The sequence below is a fragment of the Propithecus coquereli genome, unplaced genomic scaffold, assembly GCF_000956105.1.
Source record: "Propithecus coquereli isolate 6110/MARCELLA unplaced genomic scaffold, Pcoq_1.0 Scaffold451, whole genome shotgun sequence".
Taxonomy (NCBI): Eukaryota; Metazoa; Chordata; class Mammalia; order Primates; family Indriidae; genus Propithecus; species Propithecus coquereli.
In genome coordinates, this window is record NW_012150297.1 from 115,237 (window position 1) to 135,712 (window position 20,476).

General features: G+C 44.0%; 1 protein-coding gene across 1 annotated transcript in view; it reads right to left on the reverse strand.

Annotated features, from left to right (window-relative positions):
• Positions 1–20,476, reverse strand: part of NUGGC (nuclear GTPase, germinal center associated) — a 39,587-nt gene that overhangs the window by 16,091 nt on the left and 3,020 nt on the right. Inside the window, exons 2-10 of the mRNA XM_012654943.1 lie at positions 15,972–16,046; positions 12,782–12,886; positions 12,062–12,170; positions 11,032–11,254; positions 10,364–10,594; positions 8,092–8,301; positions 4,612–4,787; positions 3,270–3,288; positions 1,977–2,066 (exon numbers count right to left, since the gene is read on the reverse strand). Of these exons, the coding sequence (XP_012510397.1) occupies positions 1,977–2,066; positions 3,270–3,288; positions 4,612–4,787; positions 8,092–8,301; positions 10,364–10,594; positions 11,032–11,254; positions 12,062–12,170; positions 12,782–12,886; positions 15,972–15,999 (1,191 nt within the window). The 5' untranslated portion in view covers positions 16,000–16,046. The remainder of the gene's footprint in view (positions 1–1,976; positions 2,067–3,269; positions 3,289–4,611; positions 4,788–8,091; positions 8,302–10,363; positions 10,595–11,031; positions 11,255–12,061; positions 12,171–12,781; positions 12,887–15,971; positions 16,047–20,476) is intronic.

Here is a 20,476-nt window from a genome sequence, read left to right on the forward strand (position 1 = left end):
GAAAGGCCATGAGCTCACTATGATTCTAAAATTGAGTAAATAAAATAAGGTATGTTAAAGCAAAGGTAGTAACCAGCTCAAATGAGGTGCTTGGGAATGTCAAAATCCAGCCTGTAAGTTCTATTTGTACAAATCCTAAAAGAGTTGTGTAAAAGTTTGTCAACATTCTTGGTAGGGGCACCAAATCCCATCAGGTCAAGTCAAGCAGTAAAACTTTGTGAACTAGGTTATAATAAAAAGTTGTATGAGAGTTTATAGTAAAAACAGGGTAAGGGCAAAATTTAAGGGAGGCTCAAGGGAAACATAACACACCAGACAATAAGAAAAGATGTGGACCTGGAACACCATGTTACTACAGGATGGGGCCCAAGTCACCGCATCATGGAAGGATCTAAGCGCCTATGTCTCAGTCCTGAATCCCAAACTGATAACCTAAACTCACAGCCATACTGTAATCCCCAATCTTTAACCAAGTAATCTTAGCTGACATGCTACCATAGTCTATCATTACAAAGATGAGCATTTCCCCCTATTTAATATTCCTGAAATTGGGATGCATCTTATAATTGCTGTAGGCCAGGTGGCAGTCACGAAGTAGTTGTCACTGCCTGCATGTTATAGGCCTGCAGTCCCTAATCCCCAGGCCTTGGACCGGCACTGGTCCATAGCCTGTTAGGGACAGGGCCACAGTGCTCTGCCAACTGCCCTCCATCCCCGTCCTTAGCCAGTCCATGACAAAATTGTCTTCGTGAAACTTAGGCATTAGGGCGCCACACAGCAGCAGGTGAGTGAGTGGCAGGTGAGCGAGCAAAGCTTCATCTGTATTTACAGCCACTCCCCATCACTCACATGACCACCTGAGCTCCTTTCCCTCAATCCCCGCTTCCCGCCTCCATCCTGTCCGTGGAAAAGCTGTCTTCCATGAAACCGGTCCCTGGTGCCAAAAAGGTTGAGGACCACTGTATAGGCTACTGTAGTCCCCTAAAACTCAAATGTTGAGGTCCTAATCCCTAGTACCTCAGAATGTGACCTTATATGGAAATTGGGTCATTGCAGATGAAATGAATTAAATTAAGATGCAGCCATACTACAGTAGGATGGGTCCCTAATCCAGTATGGCTGGTGTCCTCACAAAAAGAGAAAATTTAGATAAAGAGACATGCACACAGGCTGGAGTTATATTGCCACAGCCAAGGAACTACCAGAAGCTAGGAGAGAGACCCGGAACAGGTCCTTCCCTAGCACCTTCAGATGTAACATGGCCCCGCTAACACCTTGATTTTAGACTTCTGGCTTCCAGAACTGTGAGATAATAATTATCTGTTGTTCTAAGGCATTTAGTTTGCAGTACTTTGTTATAGCAGCCTTAGGAGACTAATACATTGCACATGAGTGACCTTGGTCACAGCTGTTCATATTGCCCTCTCTTCTAATGAGTTATGTGCATTGTTGGTACTGCTCTATTTAACTACCATTTAAAATGTCTTCAAAAAGAGTATGTCATAATTCAGCATTGAAAAAAAGTTATTGGCACACCTTCTCTCTCCCAATATTTTAGCGTTTTCCCCAGTATTTGCTGAACTCATCTTCCATAGACTATTGTCCCATAGGCTGAGCTCACACAGGACCCTCTCAGCCCCACCAGTATGCCAACGAGGGGCAGAGCACGGGCTGCTTCTCCTGCAAGGCCATCAGCACTGGCCTTGTACTGCTTCTCAGCACACACACAAATCAATGCTATTTTGATGATTTTCTACAACATCTCGTAAAATTAAGAATTTCAAAGTTAATGGGGATTCTGTCCTATAGACTTGAAAAATTCCAGAGGTCTGCTGTCGGGTGGATCGGGAAGGATTAAATCCAAATTGTCTACTCCAAAGATTTCCCTTGCTACTACACAAGACCAGATATACATCTGTTTCTCAGAATCTGGTGGCTGTGAAGCAGAGAACACATAGGGAAATCTGGTAACTCACCTTCAGTTTATTCTTGAGAATTCTATTCCTTTCTAGTTTTATCATTTCATTTCTTTCCAAAACAGCCTCTCGCTGACTTTGAATAGCTTGCTAGATTGTGAAAGAAATAAAAGCACACAAAGAGTACAAGATTACCACCAGTGATGAGATGGTAAGATGCAAATTTTTTGGCAGATCTTCATTTGGCCCAGACAAATAGGTACATACTGCTGACACTTGAACAGGGATTTGAACTGCATGGGGGCCACTTTTACATGGATTTTTTCCAATAAACATAGTAGAAAATTTTTAGAGATTTGTGAAAATTTGAAAAAGCTTCTAGACAAACCTTAAGCCTAGAAATACCAAAAAAATTAAGAAAAGTTAGATATGTCATGAATGCATAAAATGTATGTAGATACTAGTTTATCATCTACTACCATACGATATATACAATTCTATTATAAAAAGTTAACATTGGCCAAAACTTACACACAAACACTTGCAGATGGTACATGGCACTGTTCAAAGTCCAGGGAAATGCAAACAAATGTAAAGATACAGTATCAAATCATAACTGCATAAAACTAACTGTAGTACATACTGTACTGCTGCTATAATTTTGCAGCCACCTCCTGTTGCTATCGTGGTGACCTCAGGTGTTGCAAGTGTCTGCTTAAAACACCATGTGAGGCTAATCATCTCTGCGTGAGCAGTTCATCTCTCCAGTAAATTGCACATCACAGAAAACAGTAATCTCTAGCAGCTCTCATTGCGTTTAGTGCAATACCGTAAACCTCGAATAACACCTTGGGACCCATACGTAGTGCTACTTGTGATGATGGAGGGGCTCCCAAGAAGCAGAGAGAAGTCGTGACATTACAAGAAAAAGTTGAATTACTTGATAGGTACTGTAGATTGAGGTCTGCAGCTGCGGCTGCCCACCATTTCAGACAGATTCATCTTGTAAACAGACGAAGTAAACCTACTGTATTAATAAATACAGTACTGTAAACATATTTTCTGTTCCTTATGATTTTCTTAATAACATTTTCTTTTCTCTGGCCTACTTTATTGTAAGAATACAGTATATAATACATAAAACATAAAAAATATTAATTGACTATTTATGTTATTAGTAAGGCATCTGGTCAACAGTAGGCTATTAGCAGTTAAGTTTTTGGGGAGTCAAAAGTTATACACAGATTTTCAACTGAGCAGGGGGTTGGTGCCCCTAACCTTCAAGTTGTTCAAGAGTCAACTGTAATATCAATCATAAAATGTATTATTTAAAAATAACTAGTTCATACTTACTTTTCCCCCCTTTCTTTCCCTGAAATGAAATTAGAAAAATGTAACAATTACTTAACTTTTCTTAAATGTCATGGCAGTCTTTCCCCCTTCCCTGAAAGCAGCACATACTGTGGTGTCTCTGTGCCTTTGCATAAGCTCTTTCTTAGATTCAGTGCTCTCTCTTCTCACCCACCTCCAGTGTCCATTTGGAAAAAAAGTGTCTTTATTTCTCAGTGTTAAGCCAGTGTTTTGTCAACTGTGAAATTTTCTGTGACCTCACTCCCAGTTCCAGTCAAAAATGCAGCCCTCTCACCCTGGGTTCCCACAGCACTTTGCTCGTCCCTCATGTGTGACCTTTAACCCTCTTTTGGACGGTGAGCTCGGAGACCAGGCCACATGCCTCTGAATCCGCAGCCCCTACTACAGTGTTCAGTAAACGTTTATTAAATCTGATTTAATTATGTGTAGTTCTAGCGTTGGCACTGGAAAGGGAGAATTTGAGATATTATTCTGTGCTGGGGGCAGAGTGGGAAAAAACAGCAGGGAAAACACATGAAGCTAAAATTCCAGCCTAGACCATGAGAGCAAGTGAACTCCTGGAGGCAGCAGTCAGACTGAATGGAGTGGCAGTGGGCCAAATGCCTGCGTACCCAGGACAGCCCAGCGTACACCTGCTGATCCTAAGGACTGATAACATCCTTTTTCCTTCTCAAAAGGGTCCCAATATGGAAGATAAGTGATAGTCTTCCTACTTATGGGGGAACAGAGATCTACATGGAAATCACATCTATTAACATCTGCTAAGCACTAAAATGCTTCCCTTTCATTATTTTTTGTTAGAATATGACTCTAAGAGAATGCTTCTACTTTTGGCCAAAGTCCTAAAACTTTGAGGACCTGTTCTTAATGAGCTAAAAATCTGAGGAGTAGACAAATCTGAAGCAGAATCTGATACTTCAAAGCTGCACCCTGACAGATGGTATTACAGACTGTGCCCCCCAGCTGTGGGGCTGTCTACACACTCCACATCTGTGGGGGGAGGTGGGACATCACACTGCATGGTCCAGGTGCTTTCTGCATCTGGTATGCGTGAGTGGTGCCCCCAGAGCCGTGTAGACAATGGGTGGTGCTAAGCAGCCAGCCTGGAAGCGAAGCCAAGTGGTCCAGATTCCCAGGACAACCTACCCAAGGGTCCTGAGGTCCCACGAAGTCACCCAGCGTTTTCTTTCATCCCCAACAGTTACTTCCCAAAGCCAAAGATGCCCAAAGCATCATGAAGCCAAGCTCTGTCGTTACTGTAGTCAAGACCCACGGAGGAAAGCTCCCCACTGGGGCCCACAACCCTGCAAGCCCAGCATGATACCTTAGGTATTCCGGCAAGTGGAGTTTGTCAGTCTTGGTGACCACCAGGGCCACATCCCTGCAGAAACCCCGCTGGCAGGCTTTGATGCTCTCATTGAGAAGGTCTCCGTGGGCTTTCCCCCCAGACAATCGCTCTATGTCGCTGATCACCCAGATCACTGAGCACTTGTCAATGGTCTGCGAAACAGGACCACAGCATGCGTCAGCACAGGAACTGTGTCTCCATCCTGGAGGACCGATTCCTTAACATATCATCATGCCCACCCGAGTCCCACCTCTCACAGCTCCCCATTACATTCCCTGTGCACCAGCCGGACAGAGCTACTCGCAGTTTCTCAGATGTGCTGTGCTCTGTTAACTCTCAGGGCCTTTGCACTTGCCACAACCTCTGCTTAGCCTCCATTTGTCCTTCAGGACTCTGCTGAGGACCCCCGAGGATGGGCTGGCCCTCCCTCCTCCGTATCCTGCAACACCTGGCCTTACCTACTGCAGTACCTCTCGGACACAGCGGCCATACCGGGTCTGCTCTCTGCCCCCCACAGGAAGGGGCTGTCTGTACCTTTCATCTTGAGACTCACATCACCACAAGCCCAGTGCTTGGCCCAATGAGAGGCTTTGTAGAAACTTGTGGCATTAATAGAATTCAATAAATCAGTCGCCTAGTCCCAGATCCATAGCTGGCTTATTTTACCTCAGCTGTCCTCTGAGGAAAATTATTGTTTTTACAGAACTAGTTTTGGTGGTGCATCTACCCCAAAGCTGCCAGGAACCTCGTGGCATCGTTTTGCTGTTCAACTACCTCTGCATGTTTCGCACACGGCCACCATATGGCAGCAGGGAGCCAGAAACCATATGATTCAAGTTCCAAAAGCCAATGAGCGTGAAATTACAACTTCTTATTAGCATAAATATTGCTCTATTAAAGATGCAACTTTCATGTGACATGAAGTAATCATGCGTCGCCTTGTGACATTTCTTTTATTGGGTTGTTTTGCTTGTCTTATCTCTGTACAAATGAAAAGCTGATCCAATTCAAGGATTGGGTTTATTTGTGGTTCCTCAGAACAGTGTTTTACACATAAAAGTGTGACAAGCTTGTGAATTGCTAATTAAATCATTATTTTGCTTTATACCAGTGGTTTTTAACTAGCAGAGATTTCATGCCTTAAGGATACAGATGGTCCCTGACTTAGGATAGTTTAACTTACAATTTTTCTTTTCAACTGGGCATAAGCCCATCATAAGATGGTTCCATTGACAATTTCAGATTTACAGTGGGCTTATCAGGATGTCACTCCATCGTAAGTCCAGGAGCATCTGTATTTGGCAATGTCTGGTGACATTTTTAATTGTTACAACTTGGCGGCTACTAGTGGGTAGAGGCCAAGGATGCTGCTAAACATCCTACAATGCCCAGGGCAGCTCCCACAACAAAGAATTTTCTGGCCCCAAATATCAAGAGGTTGAGAAACCTTGATCTAGAACACTGGGTTTCAGCTTGTTTTTAGCAGTGGAGCCTTTTTCAAATGAAATCTTAGGAAGAATTCCATCATATAAATTTGATTTTTAAAAGTGAACTGCTCTGGTTGAATTGGGAGTGGAGGATTTGGAGCCACCATCTGCTCAATGCCACCCCACCCTCTGTCCGTGAACCTTTTGGCTCCATAGATCCTTGCTTAAAAGGCATCAATTGCTCAAGTTAGGCAAACCCTTTGGATTATAGGGAGGTAAACAGGCCCAAGAGGTAAAGAGACCAGCTCAGGGCCACACTACTATGCTGACTGTCCTCTATATGTGAATAGACTTAGATTTAGGCAAGAAAATAACAACCACTGCTGCCCTCTCACTTCCCAAATTCTAATCAACTTAGAGAAGCCTCAGGCTCTGCCGTGTCCGCAGTGGGCAGTGAACTGTCCAATCATGCTGCGGGAGGTCGTGAGGATACCGGGCTGGGAGCTCCTCCAAAGCAAGCCCTCTTTCACTTTAGTATATTACCCATGGTCCTGGTAAACTACTGGTGCTTAATACATGTTTATTAACATAAGAAAAAGACTGTGATCATAAAGGTTGCAGTGGTTAAATTTCAGGCTCCACACAAAGCTCCTAACTGCCAGGATTTAATAAAATTAGACTTGCAGAAGATACAAAAAAAGCATTTCTATAAAGCAAGAACCACTGGACTTAGGAGTGGATGGGATGACGACCTGCCACCCTCACCTCCATCCCCCTCCATGAGGAGAATGGGCCTCGGAGGGGTTAGGTGACATGCCTAAAGTCACACAACTTCTGAGTGGCAGACCAAGGACGTCTGAATCCATAATAGCTTTCAGGGAAGGCAAAGCTGGCAGCCTGAGCGACGTAGGGAGGGCCACTGTGCTCTGTTCTCCCTGAAAAGAGGGGAGTCTTGCTCCAGTAAGTACCTTTTTGTGAGGACATCGCAAAACCACTGGAATGCAGGGGAGCCGAGGCCAAGCAGAGCATACTGGAACCATCCCATCACTTCAGCCCGACCTCCTCAGAGTGTTATGAGCCAGATCTGCTGGCTTGGATAAGCTGCCCAATGTATCTGAACTGGCCGCAGCCACAGCTCCATCCAGAGAGAGGCCTGACCGCCTCCCTGGGCCGCTGCTGCTCCCTTGGCTGGGCCTGGAACCTGCCAAGGTTGGTGATTACACTCAGGAGCTGAGATTTTGCAGAAACTAAGGCTCATGTGGCCAGACCACAGCCACTGATTAAGGGGAAGGACTATGGGATTGCCTTCATCCAAAAGGAAGTGTACGCAGGGGCTGTCCTGGGAGGAGGGGTAGTAGATAGAGCCCCGGCTGGGAAGTTCGGAAGCCTGCTCTCCAGTTCAAATTCCATCACTCACAAGCTGTGTGGTCTTGGGCAAGTTACTGCCTCTTTCTGGATGTTCGTTTCTTCATCTGTGCAAGCAGGGCAGAGGCTAGATTATCTATAAGCGCTCGTCCTACTCTAGACTGTGACTGGAAACCATGGTCACAAAGCTCCCCAGGCCCACCGTCACCCATTTAGCACAAATCTGCAGTTTATAGAACTGAAATATTGGGCAACTGCTGTGCTGCTCACGACTCTCTGATACTGGCCCTGTCTCCCAGCCCCTTCCAGCTCTGGTTCTGTGCTCCAGAGCTCCTCTGGCCACCATGCCCTCTTTCTCTACCTACCACATTCCCCGCTCTGTCCTAGTTTGCTCTGCCTACTCCTGGGCTGCTCTACTGCTGGCTCTTCTCATATCACATACTCTCGTTCCAGCTGCGAAGCCTACCCTGTGATTCCTCCCTCCCAGTTTCTCTGGCCACCTGTATCCTGATGTTATCCTCAGGCTTAGGACATAGAAAACAGAAGAATTTAATTCCAATGAACTCATAAAGTCCCTGAAGCTGAAGGCAGAGCATTCTTTGTTGTTTAGAAAGGGTAGAGGAGTTGAGGAAAGAGAGAATGAAGGCCTACAAGAGATAATCACCTTTTTCCACATCTCGTCCCTCTTGCTGTTGAAGTCACCTGTGCCTGGGATGTCCACGAGCACGACTCCTTCTGGGATCAGCTCGGATTTGGGAAGAGTCACTTCCACATGTTTGATCAAGGGCCAGATTCGAGCCTCGGCTGACTCTCCATCCCAACCTCTCCTCTGAGTCCGGATGTAGGCGTCCAGCTTGTCAGACAGCTCTCCTGCCTGAGGAAGAAGGACAAAGTCACACATCCCAGCCACTCCCAGCTCTTTTCCCCTGGGCTGGCTGTGACGCAAGTTCACGGAAGGCGTGCCGAGCAACGGGAAGACGTGCACTGGACAAAGGCGTCAGAGGCCTGCGATCCAGTCTGTGAGGCCTAGACCTTGACAGCCAGGAGGGACTCTGGGGATCAGGAAGCTCAAGCTCCTTAACTTACAGATGGAAAAACCAAGGTCAGCTCAAATGGGACTTCAGGGAAGTTACAGCATCACTGCATAAAATTTATCTTCTAAACTCCTTTTAATTCTAAAGTTAATGTAAATAGTATGCAATTTTCTAAATTTCGTAGAGAGAAGATTCTTCTCACATGGCTAATGTGAACAATTTTAATTACCAGAAAGCCAGCAATGACTATTAGAAAATTGATAGTGATATGATGACTATATTTTCCAAATTGAAAATTGATCTAAAAAAAAGGTTTTTAAAGTTTATCACCCAAGTACAAAAATATCTTGATATGAAGGCATTTCCAGGACGTTTTAATGATGGTGGGTGGGACAGGGAATTCTCAGCCTACTGTTCCTACTTAAACAAGTCTTGGGACAATGACACGTTCGTTCATGCAAGCAACTATGGTAGCAAATCTCAACTGGGGTACTTCAGGGGACAGAAGATTTGGGACGCATGGTGGTCACTGTTAAATGAATGTCTACAGAATGGTCCTGAAAGAAAGATAAGAACGTAAATTCTTAAGAGAGTGTAAATTAAATCAGTGGATTTGTTACAATCTGCATAGGGAGTGACAGATTTCATCAATTCTAATCAAATGACAAATTGTGAAAGAGGAGATAATAAAAGCTCTTCAGGATATTTTAATGAAAAAGTAGAGCAGATGTGATAAGAGATGGCAAAGTGCTTTGAAAAGGTTTCATTCATTTGATTTCTAAGTGTGTCTGCTCAAATATTTAAAATATTTTGGGGACTCAAATACATTAAACTTTAACTGTAATACAAAAGGCCTAAGGAAATTTGATTAATTATGTAAGTAGCATTAAATATTTAAGGAAGATTTGCTTTGTTACTCAGGAGATGACTGAAAATTCAATTTTAGGACAAGTATAAGCAATTGTTCTCATTTTGTACAAAAAATGCCAGATTTACAATTAGAATAACAATATTTTAAAGGCGAAGTCTAAGATATAAGAAAAACTAATTTTTTTAAATGTAAAAATTTAATTAAGTGTTGGTTCCACAAATATTTTGTTTTAGTTTAGAAATTGAATTTTAACTTAAAATGAGTATTTATTATAAAAGCAAGAATATTGTTCTAGTAGTTGCCTATCCAATATCCATCCTGTCCTCCTTCTATGCCAGCAGAATCCTGATTTTATTGTCTGTCTGTCTGGGAGGCAGTGGAGTGAGATTGGTCTAAGCAAATCATGACAAGTCTGCTTCTTGCTTTCTCTAGACTCCCTTCCAGCTAGGAAGGGCCATGTGGTCCCTCAGTTGTGAACAATGAAATTTACACAGAAATTTTTCAGAGGTATTTCTAGGAAAGCTTTTACTTTCTGATGAAAGGGGAAATGTGGTGGATGGTGCAGACTTTTTATCCACTTCTTCCTTCCAGGAGGCCAGCTGTGAAATCTACTGCTTCATTAGCAATCTTATGAGGAATCAAAGAGATGCTGACCTTGACACTGTTGAGCCACTAAACCAATCCAAGACCCCAAATATTTTCAAAGTTCTTATATAAGAAAATGAATAAACCCCTATTTGTTTAAGCCATTATAAGTCATTTTTAAAAAGCATTTGTAGCCCAAAGCATCCCTAATTAATCCTCAAGTAACCGTAAATAGTCTTTTCCGTGCACACAAGCTCCTCCATTCAGACACTAAAAAATCCCATTTGACAGCCATAAATAGTGAAAGATAACTTGGGACATGGATACTGCTGATTTGGGTATCAACTTATTTCTAATAAAAACGCCGTACATGAGCAAGTCCCGTAAACAGATTCAACTGTGATACTCGAGACCACTGATGAAATAAAAAACGATCTTGACGCTACCTCTTCTGCCTTGAGGGTGATGATTCTGGAGGCGGGAATCTTCCCCTTGGGCTTCACCCTTAGCAACTGCTCATAGCTCTTACTCTCTGCGCCATTTCCATAAACCATTTGTAGCTTCCAGATGGCTTCCTCCACCGCGTCGTCCCTGTCCCATGCAGCCGCCTCTTCTCTGCCCAGCTCCTCTGTCCCGTGCAGGAGTCTAGTCAAGTTCTTCAGTTCCTCCTTCCACTCCTGCCAAGGCAGAGTAGGGCCACGCCCCTCAGGACACAGGTATAGGAAACAACGACCAAGGGAGAAGCCCACTGCCCCCTGCGGAGGGCCAGGGAGCTGCATATTCAGGAAATCCAACATCATCTAATCTGGGGGCCAAAGAGGGAAATGGCTTGCCAAAGTCCCAGAATGAGCTGTGTTGGGACCTGGGTTAGAACACCCATCTCACTCTGTTGAAACTTCTCATTCAACCAAGGCAGGAGCTATATTTACAAGGAATATAATGTTAATCTCTGAGAGATAGTGAGAAGGAAAGAAATTAAGGGAAGAAAGGAAGGGAAGGAAAGGAGAGGAAGAAGGAAGGAAGAGGAAGGAAGGAAGGGAAGGAAGAAAAGGAAGGAAGGCAGAAGGAAGGAAGGAAGGAAGGAAAGAAGGGAAGGAGGGAGGGAAACACCTACCTGGTCAGAGAGAAGGTGGATTTTGGCCTCGTACTGCTCACAGCAGCCGGAGCTCACTTGTACGATGCACGAAGTGCATATACTTTCTCCAGACACTGGTAGGAACATGGCTCGCTGGATGATGGCATTGATCAGGGAGCTCTTCCCAGCTCCAGTGCTTCCAAATAATCCAATGTAGACTGGGTCCAATGACGGCTTTTCAATCAAGGCAAGAAGCCTATTTCTGGATCAGTTTTAAAAAGCACATTGTCATGATTATCAAAGTGTAGTGTGAAGAACATCAAAACAGAATGCAAAAGAACTGGGTTCTAATCCTTGGCAAATCCCTACATCCTTCTGAGTCTCTACTCTCTCCTCAGTCAGGGAGAATATTTATCCTTGTTTACTACACAGAGTTGGCCTGGGGATCAAATGAGATTATACAAAAATATCTGGTAATTCTAATTCTTCACAAACCCTGTAATGTCTATACAGATGCGAGGCATCCTTGTTTGTGTTCTATGGAAACTCCATATTCTAGAAATAAAATTTATGCAGAGATAAAGTAGTATGAGGAGCAACACAGAGTCTTACTGAGCAGGAGAAATTGTAGCTTTGGCAACACCCAAGTCCTTCGAGTCAGTGTGACACAAATAGCTGGGAGCGTAGGCGGGGAGTGGCACAGCCGAGGTCAGATTCTGGCCTTCTAACTTACCAACAATGTGACTTTGCCCAATGTCTTGCCCTCTCTGAGCCTCGATTTCAACAAAATGGGAAAGATCGTGATAGCTCCTACTTTATAGGGATGTTGGGAGGATTCAATGAAATCTGGATATATGTAAAGTACTTAGCAGATTACCTGACAACAGTGATGGCTATCAGAATGGCAATTATCAGTTATAATAATAATGGCCCACAGCTACAGAAATTTTCTGTCTTCTTTGCTTAGTTTCTAATTGAAAACTCCTTTTCATTGTTGGGGAAAAACACCTACAATCACCTAAGGAAAGACATCAACATAAGATTTCAGGGTAGCAGGTTTCAGACTCACATAAGATACTTGACTCCATTAGGAATGCTGTCATCCAGGAAGACAGACTGAATAAGTTTCTGGTAAGTGTTGCTCAAAACCCTTCTGGTCCGGGACTCCAATTTTTCATCTGGAATCAATAGAAATGTATTACCTGGTAGGTACTTGGCAGGGATCAAGTACTAGGTCTCCAAAGGAGGAGTCTGCTGCACATTGCAAAGAAGGAAAAAAAGAAATGAAATGAGAAGCCAATTAAACAAGACAGCAAGTTATCTGACACTAGAGATGATGGCTCATGGGAGATAGCAGTCACTGATGCTGCAAACCTCCAAAGAGCAAGGTTGCTCTGAAACTCCTTGTAACAGAAGTCATCATATACTTTGTCATGGGCTTTAGCCCCTTCTAGATTCTTCCCTCTTTTGGTCATAAAAAGAAAAAAATGGAAGGATATTACGTCAACACCCACTAAAGCATCAAACTAATCATTTTCACAGTCTTTGCTCTAATCAAGAAGAGGTTATTTTGCATAACAATCCTCCTACCGGGAGACACCTGGAGAGAAATTGTCACATTATACACTGCTGCAGAGACATTGAGGCCTCCCTTTCTGAAACAGTTTCATTTCAAGATGTTTCACCCGCTTTGGAATTTAACCTTCTCTTCCTTTGAGCATTTTAACATATTCGGAAAAGAATAAAACCATGTTAAAAACAAGCTATACAACAGTGTCACGACACTCACATTCCTTAAGAGCACATTGCTCCACTGAGGGAAATGCTCGGAACCGCTGGTCTCGATCTGATCGTCTTCGTTTTTTTATTGGTTCTTTAAATAAATCATCTTCAACTAGAGATAAACAGAGGTTATATAAAATTATAGGTCTTGGAGCATGGTTATCTTTGTCTCACCTCTATCAACACACAAACCCAGAGTCTCAGAGGACTCTGCCACTTTGTCTGCCCATAAACTCATTTGGAAAAGAATGCTGTTGGATCATTCCTGTTTCGTTCCTCCTTCTCAGAGTCACTGGATATTTTGCATTTAGTTCCAAAATGTAGAGTCCAGTCTATATCCTCAGATGAAAAGTTTCTATTTAGAAGTCCTCAGAAGCCAAAGTGGCTGGACATTCTTCAACAAATGCCAAGTTTTAGAAAATCAACCAGCTATGTAAAGAAAAGCCCACGGTGGGGCTAAGTGTGGGGTGAGGAAAGGCCTCTGGGAGGTCTTTTCAGACTAGAAAAGAAATTAATCAGAGTAGAATGCAGAGGGAAGAATGGGCCATGTGATCAGGGCAAATCACTTCTTGAGCCTCAGTTTCTTCATCTGTAAAATGAGAGAGCTGACAGAAATATAAACAAGAGTTTTGGAGGGTACCCTGTAAAATGGATGCCCCTCAGAGATTAAATACAGGGGAATTTTTTCCCCCTTCATCACTGAGAGACATTAGCAGCTGCTTCCTTATGTAGGCAAGAATAGAAATCTCTGAGAAGCAGATCTTTGTAGTTCTGCAGCTATTCATTCACTTATGTGGTTTCCCTTGGTTATGAAGTGGAGGGCTGGTAGGGCCCATAAACCTAAGAAAAGGGTATAATCAAAATGTAGTGTTTTGGATGGGTTTTAGAAAACACCCCTTGGCAGTGTTCACCTTGATAGAAAGGGCCAACAAGTGGGTCCTTGGGGTGGAGGTTGTTGAAAACGGTCCTAACCCAGTGCTCCACGGGCTGGCTTGTGCCTTAGGAAATGGTTACGGAGTAAATTGGAAGAGTTGACCCCCCACAAGGGTCTTAACACTGTGAGCTTATACAAGGAGGGCTCATGGCCCTGAAACTGAGTGTGGCATTAAGAGGCTATCTTCCCTGCAGAACCACAGAGGAGGAGCTTCACGTGGGGACCCAGAATAGCAGCCCACGCAGAAGGCCCAGCCTCTGCCACTGGGCTCCAGATGCAGTCTCCCAGACAGTTCAGGCAGCCCTCCCCCTCTGTTGCATCTTCCAGCACAAATTCCACTGCATTCTGGAGCCAGTGCACAACCCACGGAGTATTCTAGTGCAGAGCCTTGCTACTTGCCAAAGCCTGAATCTCTGCCACTTCATGCTCATGCGGTGACAGGGAGCTGAAAAGAGGTTATGCTTTAGACTCTTCTATCTCAGACTCTCTAACTCATAACTGAGCTTGACTCGAAGAATTCACCCTGGCTCTGTTTAAGGGCTGAATTAGAACTAAATACCAAGTGGTTGCTGGCTCCGTGGCTGGACTGGAAAAGAAGAGGCAGAGAAAAAAGAGCATGTTCCTCAGGCACCCAACCCAGCACAAGCTGAAGAACACTTTAATCTGTGTTCCAACTGGCAGCTCAGAATTCCAGGATGTTTCCACAACCTGTGTGTGGAGAGGACCTGAAAGGATGTCGACTTTGTAACCCAGGAACTCCTCTGTGTACACAATGTTTGCATGGTCTCTTAGCCACATGCACAAAACAAGGGACAAGTCCACACATCTGGGGCCTTATTTCAACCTTATAAGGACTGGCAATTCATCGAGGGTAAAAGATTAGATAAAAGATTAGAAGCTTATTTCTCAACTAAAGCAAAAGCTATGAAGTCAGCTAAAACAGGATTTAAAGCTTTTTCTTCAATTTCTAAAATGCAAAACCTAGAAAGGAGAAAGTCCTCCACCTTGGATTTGTACTATGTAAGGGTAGAATTTTTTTTTTTTATTTCAGCATATTATGGGGGTACAGATGTTTAGGTTACGTATGTTGCCCTTGTCCTCCCCTCCCCCCCAAGTCCGAGTTTCAAATATGTCCATCCTTCAGGTGGTGTGCATTGTACTCTTTGTGTATGCAAATACGCGTCCCCTCCTCCCTCCTCCCCCCTCCCCTCTCCCCTCTGCTCAACATCCAATAGATGTTATTCTCATATGTAAGGGTAGAATTTTTATATCAAATCATAACTGAAACAAACTGGCTCTTATTATTCCCTTTAAATGCTCAAGCACCCCCTTGCCTTTTCCAGCGTTCTCCACCAAATTACCCTGGAAGGAGCAGTAGGGGTGGATGGCCATGGTCCAAAAAAAGCACTTAGTCTACTGCTGCTGTTTCTTCTTGCTGCCACAAGGTGTCACTTCTGAAAACTGAGCCCCCAACAGACTGAGCCAAGATGGGGGTTCACTGCTGATTGAGATATTGCCAGACTGCTGTGGATCATCCAAGCAAAATGATCCCACTTCGCACAGCTAAGCTCAACCAAGAGGACCCCAAAGTTGCAGTTCTTTCCGTTTGTACGACCGGCCATGCTCCAGATGCTGGCCGTGACCCCACTGACCCAGAAACACTGCTTCCCTTTCCCCTGAGGGGATTTATCTCCTGGGGGTGAGGAAACTTTTCCTCTTCAGTCCTCAAAACATAAAGGATATGCTACACCTCATTTTCTGCATGTGGGGCTTAAATCCATGCCATCGTCCCAGGGAAGGCTCCTTCGTTGGCTCCACATCAACCTTCTGAGGGAGGGAAGCCGCCCACGCCGACTGCAGTTGGTTCACCCTTGAAGGAGCCACCCCCACACACCTACATCTCCCCTTCCAGGGAAAGCCACTTGACGTCATTCCGGGGCCATATCCTTCCCATCATAAGAGGGGCTACCTTCAGAGAGTCCAAGGTGTTGTTTTTGAACATTCTTTTTTTAAAAGGCAGAAAGCCCCACAGATTTAATTGCTGGTTGAGCAGTTCACTTCATCATGAATAGGCTATTTTAGTTATTGTTGAAATGACTGATATCCACTCACTATTTAAACTTATCATAAGAAAGCAGCCTCTGAATAAAGAGCAAGGCACGGTGACTCCAGCTAAATAGAACAGTCTCAGCCCATCTGCCCGTGACCACAGGACAGTACCAGCTCCTATTTACTCCACCAGGGGACACTGCAGGGATGTTACCTGAGTGTGGCTCCTCAGTGTCTGCCATTCCCTGGAGTGATGTGACACCCGCTTAGTCCACTTAGGGTCACCAGCCTGAAAAGACAAAGTACAAGGTGGGTGGGGCAGTGGAATTTGACAATACAAAAAGCAAAAACTAAGAGCATGTGGATCTTCTTGTACATTGTTTGTGACCATTCCAACTTATCTTTGAATCCCTCAAAAGCCCAGGACACTACCTTCATTTAAACATAACAAAGATCATTGCTTGACCACTGGTTTTCTTTCCTTTTTTTTTTTTTTTTGAGACAGAGTCTCTCTCTGTCACCCAGGCTGGAGTACAGTGGCACGATCATAGCTCACTGCAGCCTCAAACTCCTGAGCTCAAGTGATCTCCTGCCTATGCCTTCCAAAGTGCTAGGATTATAGGCATGAGCCACTGTACCCAGCCAACCACTGGTTTTCAATAATACTTGTCTCTGTAAAAGTCTAAGCTGATATTACCTGAGATCTTTAAGGTAACTCACTCTGAAATGAGAATGAACCTCTAAAGACCGGAGCTGTGGTGAAGTTATACAGCTTTGCTGCTTTGGGTGGTGTCAGTACCCCAGTCGGGTAAATCTTGAACACCCATGCCAGTGATATTTAGTTCCAGCAAGTCTCAGCAAGAATCTGGGACAAGGATCAAACATTCCATATTCCCAGCGTTCCCTGGAGTTGCTCTGGGGAGCTACTGACTGAGGAAGGAGAGATGTGATAATAAGGTTATCTGAACCTTCCTCATGACCCCACCTCAATCAGGAGGGCATCCCTACTGGGGGTGATGTGCAGCCTGCAGCATGGGACATCAGCAGGTGGGAGAGGAGAGGCACATCCAAAAGGAGAAGCATCAGATCCAGTCTATCTCCAGCCCACCGGCAGACAGGGCTTGGACATGGAGGGAGAACTGGACCCACGGAGGCTCCGAGCAGAGGGCACCGCACACACACACGGTGTGGATCCACTATCCTGGAGCTTCTTTGTCTCCACCCACACAGGAGAATTTGGGGAACAAAGCAGGGAGCGCCCAAAATGCTCTCTCTCCATTATCTGATGTTTCTGTTTGGATCACCCAGCTGTGTATTTCAAAAGCAGTGTCACCAGCCCTTCTGAAACATGCAAAATTCCTCCTGATCTGTCAACCCCACTAGACCCGTAGGTCATTAGTTAGGGAAACTGTGCCTCATTTACATATTAACCCCAAATTAAAATCATGACTCATCAGTCAAAACAGTCCCTTACTCTTGGTCTGGCTTGCAGATATTAACTGACTAAATAGCTGCTGTGTGTTGGTTGAATGTGGTGAGAATCCCTAAGATGTGTGAGGTCCTGAGCCTCAGGCAGAGATCTGCACCTCTCTATTCCTTCTCTTGCAGCCCACTCTCAGGCCACCCCACACCCCTCATGGTTCTCCCTGCCATGGTTCTCTCCAGGCAGGGCATCCTACTGAACTTGCATGCACTTCAGCACATATGGAGCGTCCTCCCACCTTCTCCCAGGTGAATTCCTACTCTTCCTTCAGGATCCTGTTTTAGCATTTCCTCTGTGAAACGGTGGTGAAATGGTGCCCAGTTCCCAATCATTGCCCCCTTGTGTCCTCGCTGTTCCGTGCACACCTCTGTCATAATGCTAACTGTGCTCGTTTGTGTCTCTTCCTCCTTGTTGAGCCATTTGAGGTCAGAGGGCTCCACTTTTTAAATGTTGCATTTCAATCAAGAAGTGCAACGACCAACAATAAATGTTAATGGAATGAGTGAATGAAATAATGGATGGGAAGATTTTGATGAGATTCCACAACAAAGGGTGTTTAAAAACCAAATTAGGTTTTGATATGATTAGAGTCCTGGCTTAAAGAACAAAGGAAAGAGTAGGAATACACAGACAAGTATGCAGATGAAGCAGCATTCGTGGTGAGCAGCATTCCACAAGGACTAGGCATGTTTGGCTTGAGGGAGAGAAGACACAGGAAAAGGCAAAAGATGGGGAGGGGACTTTATGGTGGTCTTCAAATACATTACTTTCGAGCTGCATATAAAAGAGACGTGCTACATATTTTCTATTTTTCCAAGAGGGCAGAACTAGATCCACTAGGTGGAAGGTACTGAAAGCATTTTGTCTCAATATTCTCAAGTAATCAGGGCTGTCCAAAATGGAATGCACTCCCTTAGGAAGTAATGAATTTTCTGCCACTAGAGGTATCTGAACCTATACTGGTCTTACCACCTAATAATGGCATTGAACAAGAGGAATATTAGGGCTTCTTCAAATCCCAAGACTCTATGTTTTTTAAATTTTTTTTAATTTTTAATTTTTGAAAAGACATGATCTTGATCTGTCACCCAGGCTAAAGTGCAGTGGCACAATCATAGCTTACTGTAGCCTTGAACTCCTGGCCTCAAGCAATCCTCCCACCTCAGCCTCCAAAAGCACTGGAATTACAACTGTGAGCCACCGTGACCAACCCCAAGATTCTATATTCTTACTTGAAATGTTCATCAGTAAAGCTGGTAGTATAAGTGCTCTATAAGATCACTAAATTTCATAAGACACACAGCAATTTCTCATTTGAAATGCTGAGTTGTAAATGCTAAAGTACATCAAAACCTAGGTGAGTTAAGAGAAAAAAGGGTAGATTAGCTCTAACACAGGCAAACACACAGTAATACATGTCGACAATTCCTAGATACAAAACTAGGAATTACCCCTAAGAAAGAGATCTGCTGTTTTCTGAAGAGAACAGCTCAATGAGCCATTGTCACAGAAAATGCTAGGCACGTATCATCACAGTAGACACTAGAACCAAAACAAAACGCATGATCTTACAAGGTACAGATCCACTGTAGACCTCCAGGACAACTTGTGTTCTGAATTTCAAATTCCAGGAAGAAAGAGTGGAGCCAGATGAAGCCCAAAAGAGCTAACAGACCAAGATGATAAGAGTTATCACCATACAAACACAGAGGTCAAGGCCCTTCGATCTGAGAGGCATGTGAGTCAAAGGGCATAAGATCAAAGGGCTTAGAGTTTTAGAGGAGAAGATGTGTTCACTGAATTCTGGAATGTGAGTGGTAGAACTGCCTTCTTTCAGAGTCACAGGAACTTTAGTTCATTTGACTCCATTCACTACCTACAGTACACAGTGGCCGGCAAGGGCTGTTAGCACGTAACCACCAGGGTGACACTGGTTTTAGCAGCATCCAGTGGAGACACCAGACCACAAGCCTCCCACTGTAGCTGCATCTGTGGTACCAATAGGGATCAAAAATTACAAAAGTAACTGAAATGTGGAGTAACTAGAGATTTTCTGAGATGCGGCTGTGGTGAACTGGGCTTTGAATTCCTTCTGCCCACGTTCAAAGACTGCCAGGAAGGAATCATTTGCCTGGCAAATTAAGACACTGGAAAACGGAAAGGGATCATTTACCAAGAGGCTAAGAGGACAGAAAGAAATAAACACCAAGTACTTAAAAAGGAAAACCTATAAACAGAAGAGGGGGTAGTTTGGTATAGACACTCAGTGTACAGTCGCTGGGTTGAACTAAATGATATGGTGGGAAGGGCAGTAGGCCAGAAATCAGATGTAGAAGGTTCAAGTTTTGACTTTGCCATCCACCAATCAAAAGAGCTGTAGGACTTTGGACAAGTCATTTTATCACTCTGGGCCTCAGGTTTCCCATCCGTAAAAGATTGAACTAATCCTTAAAGTGTGAATGTTCTCCGATTTACACTGGTCCTAAAAGGATGAAAATTCTCATTTTGAAATGTCCCTTGTCACTGAAACCACGACTGTACCAACGATTAAGACTTCCATGTAGCCCAAAGCAGCACAACTGAGAGTACTATAATTTCGAGTTCATTTTATTAAGGGGAAAACAACCCACAGGGGTATGGTCCTTCCTCAAATTATTCTGGAGTCCACTTTCCCTCAAAGGGAGGTAGTGATGGTGGTACATGTCGTGAAAATTTGGTTTCTGTGGAGAAGCAATTGAAAAGTCCAAATTCACTGCTCAGACAGGCAAGGTTCTCCCTGTGTCGTTTATTTCACTTGTATTTCAACTATGCGGTTAACACATAAGTTTTGCTTTTAGTACTTATTTACATTCGTGTGCACTGAGCCTAAGAATAGCACCTTTTAAATGAGACTCTGCACATTTAGCTAGATATGGGAAGGTCGTACAGAACTGGTTTCCTGTTAAATAACCGTGACTTTTGACAGTTATTCTTGCTTCTCTCACTCTCCCTTTCTTGTTTTGTGTTCACTTGTTTTTTTTCTTATAGGAAAATAACAGAGGCAACAAATCATTCGTATACTAGAATAGCTGCACGTAGTGAAATTAAATAAAGAACACTAGGGCCCCTTCTTTTACAGATACGGACACTGAGGCCAGAAAGGGGGAAGGAACTTGTCCAAGGTCACATAGTAAAATCCTGGCAGTGAAGACTCAAACTCAGGTTTGACTCTAAGTTCAATGTTCCTTTCACTACAG